Here is a 12,954-nt window from a genome sequence, read left to right on the forward strand (position 1 = left end):
ATAGCTTTTAACTAATCTATGACTTTTAACAAGAACTTAGTTACCATTTAGTTACATACAATATTTTAAATATTCAATGTCAACCGCTTGAACAATCCTCATTAAAAAAAAGCTATTCTGAGAAGAGTAGGGATCTGTATCCTGCAATGGGATAGAAAGGGGTAAATGTAATGATGATGAAGGTAATCTAGCAGTAACACTGGTTCCACTGGTTCCAATAAAACAGAATCAAATCTTCCACATTTGATTACTTTGAATTTCCGCGCTTTTAACATAAAAGTCACGCATGCGCAATTCATATTCCCTTAAACTGAACGCATTCTTATCTAATATTTCTTATCTGAGTTATTCTTTATCTTATATTATTTTATCTATATTTATTGATTAATAATCTACGTATACTGTTTGTGGTTCTGTGCAATACATCTTTCAATATTTAATTAATTACCTGTATTCTATTATAAAATGGAGAATGCGTAAAATATTAAATTAAATTAAGACAGCGAAGTTATTGTGCATTGTATCAGCAATATTTGGATGTGTATATTTTTAAAATGTATTTGAAACATAGCGTGTTTATTTTCATCGTCGTTTCCTTGTATTCTGTTTCAGTAAGTAATATAATTCAATTAGAAACGTAAGTAAATAACACCTACAAGAGGTAAGTGTAAACAATTAACAGGTAGCTAAGCTATCATTGTGCCTTATTAGATTACATTAGATCTAGAATTGTTTTTTTTTTTTTGCATACACTAATTTCTATATAGCTCACGTAACAACCATCTTGACAATCAATTTATCTTTCAGTTTTATTGGATACTTCCTTTTTGAACATCCTTTTATAGCACAAGGGTCTGTTCGAATTCTAAATAATGTAATAGCGTTCTGAGATCTTTCATGTGGCACCTTCAAGATTACTGTGTAATTTAATTAACCATCTTGCAGCCGTGAGCCTTAAAAATTAAAAAGTTATATATGTGTGTCTCTTCTTAGTAGTCAACATAATCTCATGACACTATTACTACTATACTTTTTAGTATGCAAATATATTAGTACTCACATTAATTATTCTGTAGATTTTCGTATTCCTATATTGTTTTATGGCCAGCTTGTATGCTAAATGCTGTGTTTAATACTCACTTATAAACATTTTTTAAATATCTTTATAGGCTTTGTATGAAGATAAAAGATGCAAATGTGTTTGCCCGAGCCCTGCAGCTGTTCTGAACAATACAGCTGGTACTGACCGAAAACTTTATATTGGGAATGTTCCACCAAATAAATGGTATGTAGAAAACGTTGATAGATTTACAAATGTTAAGTGAAATTAGCAGGAATGATGGAAATAATTTTCTATTCAGTACTGTTACTTGTATGATATATAAATTGAACACACTGCCTGCAAAATATATTTTTGTGAAAATACCATTCTTTATCTTACTTTGTATATTTGACATACTTTTGTTTGAAGTTGTAGACATTTCCTGTTATGGTGTGCCTCCTGATAATCATCTGGTGTATTAATGTTTTCATTATGCAGTGACTGCGATGGAGTGATTCTGCCTCGAGTTGGTGACATAATAAAAGGGAGAGAAGAAGAATTCTGTCCCCGCTGTGAATGCAAGTATGAGAACAGGAACACCACTATTATAAAGGTTAGAGAAACAAAAGTACCATCTCCTTTTATACATGTTTCAATGTAAGCCATCTTTGTAATGTGTTTTTAGGGTTCCGTAGCCAAAGGTTTAAAAATGGAACCCTATTACTAAGACTTCGCTGTCTGTCCGTCTGTCACAGGGCTATATCTCCGGAACCATAATAGATAGACACATGAAATTTTTACAGAGGGTGCATAACGGTGGCCGCTATAACAACAAATACTAAAAATAAAATAAAGTTGAATATTAAAGGGGATCTTCATACAACAAACTCGATTTTTTCGGCATTTTTTGATCTAACTATTAATTCGTACTAGGAAGACAGTTGAAATGTTTACAATCTGCTTACTACTATAACTGGTATTATAATAAATACAAATAAGAACCATAAAACATATTTTAATATAGTTATTTTAATTTTATTATATGTTGTTTATGTATCAGTCATCATCACCCCAACGCCATCTATTTTTGTGTCATATAACTAAGTATTGTTGAAAATAATAAAATGAATAAAAATAAGTAAAAAAATAGTGAAACTTTGTTGGTACGGAAGCCCCCATGTGCGAGTACGACTCGTACTTGGAGAATTATTAATAATCTGTACACTTCTACCAACATTTTAAACAAAATGTGGTTCCACTATTATTCTAAAATTATATTTTATGTTCTTGTCCTTGAAATGAAAGAAATATTACAAGCATCATCGATATTTCATGGAAAGTCTGACTGAAAAATTCCATCTTTCTTAGTTAAAAAACACATGAAACATTAAATATATTTATAAACATTGCGGCCTAATAAATGTATTTATTTAATTTCAGGTAGTGGTGATAATAGTAATCTGGGTGATCATGCTATTAGTGGCATACATGGGCTTCCTTATTTGCTTGGATCCTCTCATCAACAAAAGAGCTAAAGCTTCCTACCAGGAACACACCAATGAAGATGTAACTAAAAAACTGTGTTAATTTTGAATCCCCTTATAATATGATACAGTCCCTGCCAAACTTCTAGTCCGCTCTAAATATAGAAACGAGTCCCGTCACAACAGCAAATTGTAGATATTAGCACGAACACAGCGCCTGACCCCCCCCGGCACCCGTCCGCTGCCCGCTCTCGCCTGCGGGTACATAGTTGTGTTAGTGTGCCCTTACTATTGCTACAGAGTATATGTATGTGGTTGTGTTCGACTGCATTGGCTCTCTGACTACTCCTGTGTGCAACAACTTCAAAGCGGACTAGAAGTTTGATGCAGACTATGCTTCTGTTAAGATCCTTCAGATCTTAACTTACTTTTGCCACACTTAAGCTTTACACCTATTTTGAAGGTGGTAGAACCCTTTGTGGTTCAACTCTGGCAGCACCACTGCCACACCTATTTCTACCTAATAACAGCAGTGTTAGGCGCTGCTGTGTTCCGGTTTGAACGGTGTGGTAAGGGCCATCAGATGGACTGCATGCTCGTCTGCTACTCCTATATTATAAAAAATACGTGTGGCACTCGGAGACTGCCGCGGTAAAGCTATTGCATAGCATTTTTTATGCTATGAAAACGCTCAGAAGGAATTCCAGAAATACAATATATTCTTCCATAATCATCAACATTTACATTAATACATCTTTATCCACTATTTTATCATATCTCCATTATATAAGACATTGCAAATATCAGCTGACATTTCATAACTCCAAGCAAGACTGAACATTCTAAAATATAAAATAGAAAAGAATTTAATAAGTGACATAAAGTATTAACAACCAGCAATATAAATGGATCAATGCGATGTGCCTGTGACATTTGGCCGAATGTTACAGGTACATCGCATTTTTCATTAATAAATGCACTTTGTTTATTCATATTTAAAACACTTTGTACACAAATTATTTGTACCATAAATCATAATGGCGTTTTGATTTTGTGCTGTCAAGTCTGTCAGTTGTAAATGTACGTTTAAAAATAACAAACACTCTTTTACGTTATTTTATCAATCCAGAATTCAACATAGCTTATGTTGATAAAACATATTATTTGGATAATATGGTAATATAATTTTGAATTTTATAATGGGAATATAAAATATACTTCACGCAATTTTAAGATTTCTGCACGGATTATAAAAAAATGTGTATTACTGCCATCTGTGTTCAAGTTGACGAATTAAGGTTATCAAATAAAATAATAAGGAATGTAAAATAATACTTTATTCAATTATATCCATATTTTTCTATTGACAGTCAACAACTCGGTTGCCTGGAGACTTGATATCCAACAGTCCTCCACCGCTATTTTCACTTACACCACCAGGGGCGCCGGCAGCATTTGGTCAAGGTGACGGCGCACCAGTATGCCATTTTCAGTTCTGACTTCATAATGGAGTCTACCTAATCTTCGGATGACGACTCCGAACTCCCATTTAACTCTTGGGTTGGTGTAAATGCGGACTTGTACCTTATCACCTTGTCCGAACTCCTGCGTTGGCGGTGCATTGTAATGTAATCTGGATAGTGGGGCGGATTTCTTAAATAAGGCATGCATATAGGTTCTTACCTCTCTGCCGAACATTAACTGATAAGGTGATAGCTCTTTTGTATTAGGTGTACGTCTCAAGCGTGCCTTGACAGTTAACAGTTTATCAAATAAACTTCCGCTCTTGCTGATATAAAAGAACATTAAGGTATTAGCCGATTATTTTCTTTTTGTACATTCAAAAATTTAAATTTTAGCTTTGTATATATTTCTTCAAATTCGTACCTGTATTTTATTTCCTCTTCTAAATTTTCTTCTTCTGTAAGCCATTCAATTTTTTCTTGAATCGCGTAGAATTTGTTCAAATTTTCTTGTAAAGAATTCAGTCGTATATTTATTTCTTCAATGTCAATTTTTTCTATTCCCGAAATGTAATTTTCGGTTCGTTTCATTAACCCAAGTAATGTGGCTCGTATTTCCTTATTGTTTTTTAGTTCATTCGACATCTCGTCGCCAATATCAAATAAAATAATAAGGAATGTAAAATAATACTTTATTCAATTATATCCATATTTTTCTATTGACAGTCAACAACTCGGTTGCCTGGAGACTTGATAGTTGGATATCAAGTCTCCAGGCAACCGAGTTGTTGAAAGGTGTTACTTATTTTCGTTACGGAATTTCTCGATTCGGTCGCCGCGCTCAAAGCCCGCGATAAAAGCTATGCAATAGCTTAAAAAGAAAGATGGGATATTACAACCAGAAATTCATCTCTATTAGATTAATGAGTACAGATACCAATTTGTGATTTTTCATATACTGGCAATGTAAGTTAAATTGCAGACAAACACTACCAATTAAAAGATTTGTGTTTAAAACCTTTAAGTTAAATGCACCATAAAATTTTAGGATGAGAGCGCAGGGGCGAGCACGTCGCAGCCGATGGGCGCACGCGGGAACGTACTCAACCGCGTCACGCACCAGCAGGACAAGTGGAAGCGGCAGGTTCGAGAGCAACGCCGCAACATTTATGATAGACATACCATGCTCAACTGAGACATGGTCATGTCATACATCCATATGCATATGTAGTTATAATACCGACGTTTGACTTTACACTTTACACATATAGCTAGTTTTTCATCGTACATACACTGAAAAGCGTTTTAACCTTCGATACTTATAAACGATTTTTTTTAGGGTAGTACAGTTAAAGTTTCTTGTTCATGAGGGAGACGTCCCTTGAATTTTCTATGAACTCGAAAATAGTTTGTGTGGAGTGGTAATTTGCATGTGATTGTAGGGGATATATTTAAAAACTTTGCCAGGTATCAGTAGTTCTCAAATGATGACATTCATTAATAAACGATACAGATTTATTTAATACCCCTATGGATCCGCAGATAAAAAGCTTAATCATGAATATAGGAACTGTGTCGCAATTAATTACCTACATATGATGCGACCGAAAATAAAAGGCAAGTAAAAATCTTTCGCGCGAATAAGAAGCTTTCAATGTAATAGAATATGATATAGCAAACTAAAAATATAGACTGACACGTCAAATTGTTCCTCCATATGAGCGAGCACATATATGTTAAATTATATCTAAAATAAATTAACCGGAGGCTTTACATTATATTTATGGATTACAAATAATCGACAGCAAATAATGCTTTAAGTATATCATAAGTGCATGTTCTTGATATTCAACATAGTTTACATAGTGTTTAGACATTTTATAACTATTTATTAGTATCCAAAGGTTAGTACAATGTATTGACACTTCCAAATATTTGAATTCATGTTACTCTACAAATTTTATCTTACTACCAGACGAACAACTTTAAATTGTAGGCCATTAGTATATAGTTATAGTTTGAGGTATAAAACTTGTTATACCTATCGGCATAAAGCTTGATATAATAATCAACATTCACATTTTTAAGCAATAATTAGTATTCACATTATTTGCACTATTATGCACATCATGCATCATCATGCACTATTAGATTATTATAATATTAAAATTTACAGATATTTTAATATATTGTATTCGTCATTTATATTCTTAGGCATCTAGAAGCGATTCTCACAGGCAAATTTTAGCTTGCTTTATGACTGTTTACTATACTGTTGAATTCATATACAAATTATATTGGGAAAACTATTTACAGTGAAATAGGTACAGACCTGTATTTGTATTTGTGGAAAGAGGGATAAAAATACCACTTAGATTTATTCATTTGGATGATAAATCTACTTCTATTTCTTGGCGCGAGGGTAGCCTGTGTAGTAAAAATTGAAATGGCAGCTTCATAGAATTTTTAACTTACATCTCCTATCTTTGTATGACTGGTCACACGACTACCATAAAGTAGTGAATCATTGTGATCAATTTAACATTTATTTTATACAAGATGACCGCCAAAACATCATATGCTTATGATAGTATGAAAAATTACAATTTGAGGATTTATAATTACATTTGCATGTTCATTGAAAAGTTTTACTGAATATATTATACCAACCGCAGCACTCAACTTTCGCATGTTCAATTTCAAATGATATGCACTTTGTAAAAACAAGTGTAATCAAGATGAATAAGGGAAATGAAAATATATAAAATATGTTATATACAAGGTAATAGCAAATTAATTTATTACTTATATACACCATTAAATTGTTAAAACAACATTGTTATCTAATGTGAGTCTTTGAAGAGATGTGAATAGAAATATAATTATATAATTAGGCTATTTAATACAAAAATACTTTATTGAGCAATAATATTTACTACCTCTAAGCGTTCGTACGCATATTCCATATAATTGGTAACTAGATGTACTAGTTCCAAAGCCTTATTCGCAAATAGAAATATCAGTAAATGTTTAAGTAAATAGCCATTTATATCGTAAATGCCCGTTTACGGGTGTATTATATTTTTTAATACGCCGCTAGATCTTCCATTTAGTAAATAATATATTAAGAACATTTTTGCAGAATATGTAGAAAATATATTAATTGTCAGTCTGGATTTTATATTTCTTTTACAAATTTCTATGCATATTAGGATTATAGAGAGCACAGTATAGTTTTGTGTGTGTAATATGTATGTGTAAGTTAACATAGAGGTAAAGTAAATCAAACTACAGAAAATACATTACATGCTGGTTTTATTATAGGTCAACCATAACGATTAAATGTGTAGAGCTATGTTTAAGTGAGAATAAAATTGCTTAATGTAGTAAATATACAAAGTTCTTCTCAAATCTCGACCCTTCCAATTATTCTAAATAAGTACGTAAAGACAGTTGTTTTCATACACATAATATATGAACTTTAATACATATAACTGTATACTTGGCAACTAAATTATTGTATTCTAGAAATAAATTAATAATATTTAAAATGTTGTTTTATTTAATACCACCATATCATTTAATTTAAGACCATAATATTAAGTTTATAATAACACTTTAATAGAATTTAACAAAATAAATCAGTATAAATTCAATAACCAATCAAATCTGTAAGAAACAAATTAGTATAAAATTAACATTAAATAAATAAATGATGTTTTGCAAACAATTCACTTTCAATTGGCTGCACGATAGTATAGGTAGTATAAAAATTATGCCGTTTGAATATAGTAGGCATGTTGTTAAATGTATAACTTTGCCTTCACATATTTTTTGATGATAAGAAATTATAATTAAAATATAACATTTATACAAGCTTGAATGTAAATAATAAATACAAGGAACTTAAAGCTTTACTGAAAGTTAGTAATGTTGTATTTAATAAAATTTGAATTTTCTTAAATATAATTATTATCACTTTAAAATTCGTATATTATTCGAACAAGTGCAATTGTGCTAAATACTGCATCAAATCTTCTTGAAGTATTAATCTATTCCTCAAAGTCTCCCTCTCCTTGCATTAATAGGCTTATACTCTGAAACAAATAAAGATGTATTATTTATTACTTAAGTAAATAATTAGATATATATTATTATTAATATCATTTCGTTTTAGTATAGTTGTACCGCCTTCAATTTTTCTGCACATCCCTAAGGTTGACTGGGAGAAAATGCTATTTAGCATTAAGTGTAAAGCGAATATAGGGGATCATGTTCAACAAATGGCAAGTGTGCAATTTGGTGTAAGAGTCTGGATGCGACCTAAGTTATATATGGGGCTATTATTTTAGTCCATCGGCGTGCAGTGCATCTTCGAGAGGCCTCAGTCACCACTTAGTATCAAATTGACTGCATCCTCATTGGCTACTTCAATCAATCAATAAAATTAACAAAATTTAAGTATAAATTATCGTTTTCATATATACTTATATATTATATCTTTTACTTCACTGATATTTTAAATTAGGAAGAGTGATGTCTCTAATTCTAGTAAAAAATGTCTGTAAAGACATAGATTTATTGCCCATAATAATTATATGAGATGTCTTTATTTGTAAAGCAGAACTTTAGTAGATACTAACAAATTAAAAACACACGATCACACTTTGATAACAAAAAAAGATTTATGGTTGCCATTTTATAGTTGGTAAGAACAGAAAAATGAAAAATAATATGTAATTTGTAAATAAAATAGACCAAACTTAAAACGTCATTAAAGCCTTTGATGCCAATCAACCTGTATAATTATAGCAAATACTAGTGTTACATGTATAAATTCTAAGTTTTATACCAATACTCACTTCCTCTGTATCAGGTTCTTCGTAGACTTTCCTACGAGTCTTGGTGATTAGAGGACCCAATGTCACCAAAAAGAACATATATCCATATAATAAGGTTATCAACCACAGCACTATTATGACAACAACCTGAAAATAAATACCTATATTTAAAACTTTAATAATCACAAATATTTTTATTTTTCAATTTGTATGATAGGAGACAGGGTTTATTTAATAAAAAGTATGTCAAATGCGTGCTGTCGCAGACGAACATATTTTACTATACAATATTTATTAATGCAATTGTCCCTGTGCCTGTCAAAATATTGCACAGAATAATATGATCTTGCCTGCCAAATCATGATATCTGACATGTGCAATGTCTGAAGTTATAAATGAGGGCCTAATAATATTGCCAAATTTTGTCATGTCATAACTAACATTCACCAATGTACAAGACTCATATTGAAAAATCATTAATACATTCTGTATCATTTAGACTTCAATTACAATAAATGTTTAATTATGTATACCTTTATAATAGTGGAGTTCCTGGTTTCATATTTACACTCACAATGAGGACAGAACACCTGGGCTTGTTCCTTTATTTGATCAGCAACCCGAGGAAGAACAACCCCATCACAATTACTGTGAAAAAAATGTAAATTTATATTTTTGTATATGTAAGAGAGAGCCATCGTATTGCAACACATGGCTAATGTCAAGTAGTACTCCAATTTTATCTGGAGTTGATTACAGATATCTAAGTGGCTACCACTTACTCTCTGACGTGTAACATACTTTTTCATTTGCTACATCATGAGTACCACAAAAAATACATAAAGTTAGTCTCTTCAGCAAAGGATTTACATTTCATAACAGCAAAGTTTAATAGCAAATGTAATTGAACACCTAAAATAGTTAAAATGGAACGCTTAATTTACCATTGAATGGGTGGAACATATGCTATATAAACTCGGCGATCAGATATCTCAGTATTATTTAAGACGGTAGCTGGATTAGGGCAGAGGCACCGGCATCGTTTATCCTCGTAGTACTGCGCCTAAAACAATTATAAACAATTTTTATTTTGTCCGAAACTAAAATAAGTTACAAGCAAATAAACAGCTACTTACCTCTACGTTTATACAAAATATCGAAACCAGTACCGCAAGTTTCCAAATCATTTTGAACTCGCGTTTTAATTTATTTATCGAAATATTTTTAACCTTTAAGTAAAATTGATAATCATGCCTGTTACATCGCAAAAGTTTAAATAGATCACTGACTGACACAATTCCTCCTGCCTGGAGGCCGGAGTATTGGTTTTTCACATAGCTGTTCAAATAAAATATTTAATAGTTCCTAGTTAAAGGTATTAATATTATTATTAACTTCAAGTTTTAATTAAAAAATATTTATTTTATTTAACAAATTTCAATCAATAAACCATACACATAAACTGTTATTGGAAATATTCAATGAATAAAATGTGAATAAAATGATATGATAGTGGATTTTTTAAGTGGATGATATTGATCGATTGATTCGATAGTGGTGGACATGGATGTTGAAAGGTTGTGTAAAACTATCGATAGTTTGTTTGATTACTTTATAACTTTTCAAAGTAATTGATGTCTATTTTTAACTGTTTATTTATGTAATATTAACGTATATCTCATAAAGGGAATATTTTATAATTTAACTTTACTTTCATTCAATAAGAGTTACTTGATTAGTCGTGACCATCAATATTTTTAATGGGAATATGCATGTGATTTAGATTTGCTTGTTATTTTTTTCCTCGGTACATTATGGTCCTGAAATTACATCTAAACCATTATTTTTTCTTTATTTCATATTAAATTGTTTAAAACTTTAATCAAAAATCGTAAATTATGCGAGCGAAATTCAAATTTGCAAAACGCATTCCCATTGGTCGAATCGAAAATGACGTCACATAGCGTGTTACGATGTTTATCGGCATCGATATTCAAACTGTTTGAGAGAAAAATTGTTTTAGTCTATATTCCTACAGTGTTATTTATTACCGAGTACGATTTTTCTACATAGTATTATTAGGAATAATCAAGAACAATGATTGAAAGTAGTTTTGTCAAAGCACAATCGGACTATTTACCTAAAATATGCAAAATAAATAAACTGGTTTTTATGCATAGTCAATTCAGAAATATTTAACTGATCATAACGTAGCAGACGAGCATACAGTCCACCTGATGGTAAGTGGCTACTGCCGCCCATGGACATTTGTAATCAACCCCAGATAGGATTAGATATTCCCACCTAAGGTCGGCCACAGATGTGCCGCTACCCCTGAGGACTAAGCTGGAACGCCTCGGAAAAGTCTGTCTCCCTTACCACACCCTTACCGGAACACAGCAGCGCCTAACACTGCTGTTATTTGGTAGAAATAGGTGTGGCGGTGGTGCCGCCGGAGCCGAACTACAAAGGGTTCTACCACCTTCAACCTATCACCTATCTTTATAATATAATAATAGATTATAATGCATTTTGTGTGTTTCAAATGATAGTGTTTGATGTAGAAGTCGATAAGTACCTAACGAAGTAGATGATCAATGCAATATTTTAAAATTATTTACCTAAAATTATTGTTTGTTACAGTAAATTCAAATGTTAATGCGATTTTGGAGATACTTCATCTGTTTCCTATAATCTTGCACCACATTTTTCGTATTTTCGCATCTTTTGCAAAAGAAAAAACACTATATATTTATAGTAATGGTTTTGCACAATTTCTCTAGGAAATATTTATAAAGTGGTTATATAGCCTTTCCTATGATGTAAATAGCGATGAAACCTGAAAACGTTTAATAATACCTTTATGTGCATACAGTTATCATCAATATCAATACATATCACACTACGTGACGTCTATCAAAGGAAAATTTTTGAAAAAAATATTTCAAACATTAATAAAATTGTTTATATTTTTTACTATGTTAAAACGATGTGATAAGTGGTTTAAAATAATAAAATAATAATGTGCATATTCCCTATTATAGGTGTAAATGTACACTATTATTACGACTCATTTACGACTATACTAAATCGAAATCGTAATTTCATTTAAGATATTTTCAAACAGTATAGATTTTTATTCTAGCGAATCGCTCTGACTAGGCGCCAGGTGTTAATGGATAAGGGTGAATAAGTTGATTAATCGTATATTATATGACAATTGAGCCATACATTGACTTTTTTTGGTTTATTGATACAAAATGTCTGATACCCAAATAACTAAATAAGTAATTTAATTGCGTATTCATATATTTATTATCATATAACGACTTCCCATCAACGTATTGTTTTACAGAACTCTATCCCTTCTCAGAAAATATTTATTATTAAAAATATAATTATTGTTTATATTGAAGGTAGCACGGCACATTATCACAACCAAAGCAGACTATCGATAGTGTACATACCTATATATGAAGTAAAAGTAATCATAATAATGTCATGAATTGACAAAATACGTCACTGTCATTTGTATTTTGTGTCATCATTGTTAACTTTGTAAAACTTAATTTAATCTACTTTAACATTGTCATTGATATCTGCACGATTATGCCCATTATATAAATATATTTTTTAATATTTATCCGACTTCGACTATTACTACTTAAAAATAAAAATCTAAACCATATGAAACAAGAAAACATTCATAGTAGACGAACTCGTATGCTAGTTTATCCTAAGGGCTTATCTTTATATTTAGGGCAAGACGGCTACGATTTGCTTATACGATTATCCTCTGAACTGAATATCACTATAAGATACCCTATATATAATAATACATGCTATAAGCATATTGAATGAATTTCACGTTATATTTTGGAAGAAAAATTGTATGATTTGATTATAAATATATGTTTTTTTTCATTTATTTTAAAGAATATAATATATTGGTGTATTTGAATTAACATTTACAGATAATGTTTTTTCTTCAGCCTCATTTTATTAATAGAATAATTGTTCGTTTTTATTCCAAAGATTTTTGCCGTCAAAGGTAAAAAAATATTATAAGTACCCATAAGTAATCTGTGAATCATTTTATGGAATCATTTCATAAATTCATAGTG

General features: G+C 31.0%; 2 protein-coding genes across 2 annotated transcripts; one reads left to right on the forward strand and one right to left on the reverse strand.

Moving 5' to 3' along the window:
• Nucleotides 1-397: 397 nt before the first annotated feature.
• On the forward strand, nt 398-7,540 carry LOC140743458 (uncharacterized protein CG1161). Its single transcript, XM_073074744.1, has 5 exons — nt 398-611; nt 1,170-1,285; nt 1,541-1,655; nt 2,483-2,608; nt 5,038-7,540. The coding sequence occupies exons 1-5, from the start codon at nt 555-557 to the stop codon at nt 5,182-5,184; spliced, it is 561 nt and encodes a 186-aa protein (XP_072930845.1). The 5' UTR covers nt 398-554; the 3' UTR covers nt 5,185-7,540.
• On the reverse strand, nt 7,288-10,387 carry LOC140743459 (uncharacterized protein CG1161). Its single transcript, XM_073074745.1, has 5 exons — nt 9,967-10,387; nt 9,775-9,893; nt 9,364-9,478; nt 8,852-8,977; nt 7,288-8,086 (listed from the first exon to the last, which is right to left on the reverse strand). The coding sequence occupies exons 1-5, from the start codon at nt 10,015-10,017 to the stop codon at nt 8,042-8,044; spliced, it is 456 nt and encodes a 151-aa protein (XP_072930846.1). The 5' UTR covers nt 10,018-10,387; the 3' UTR covers nt 7,288-8,041.
• Nucleotides 10,388-12,954: the final 2,567 nt, after the last annotated feature.

This window comes from Epargyreus clarus, unplaced genomic scaffold (genome assembly GCF_041222505.1).
Source record: "Epargyreus clarus isolate Ecla_fem2 unplaced genomic scaffold, WU_Ecla_fem_2.2 ptg000007l, whole genome shotgun sequence".
Classification (NCBI taxonomy): Eukaryota; Metazoa; Arthropoda; class Insecta; order Lepidoptera; family Hesperiidae; genus Epargyreus; species Epargyreus clarus.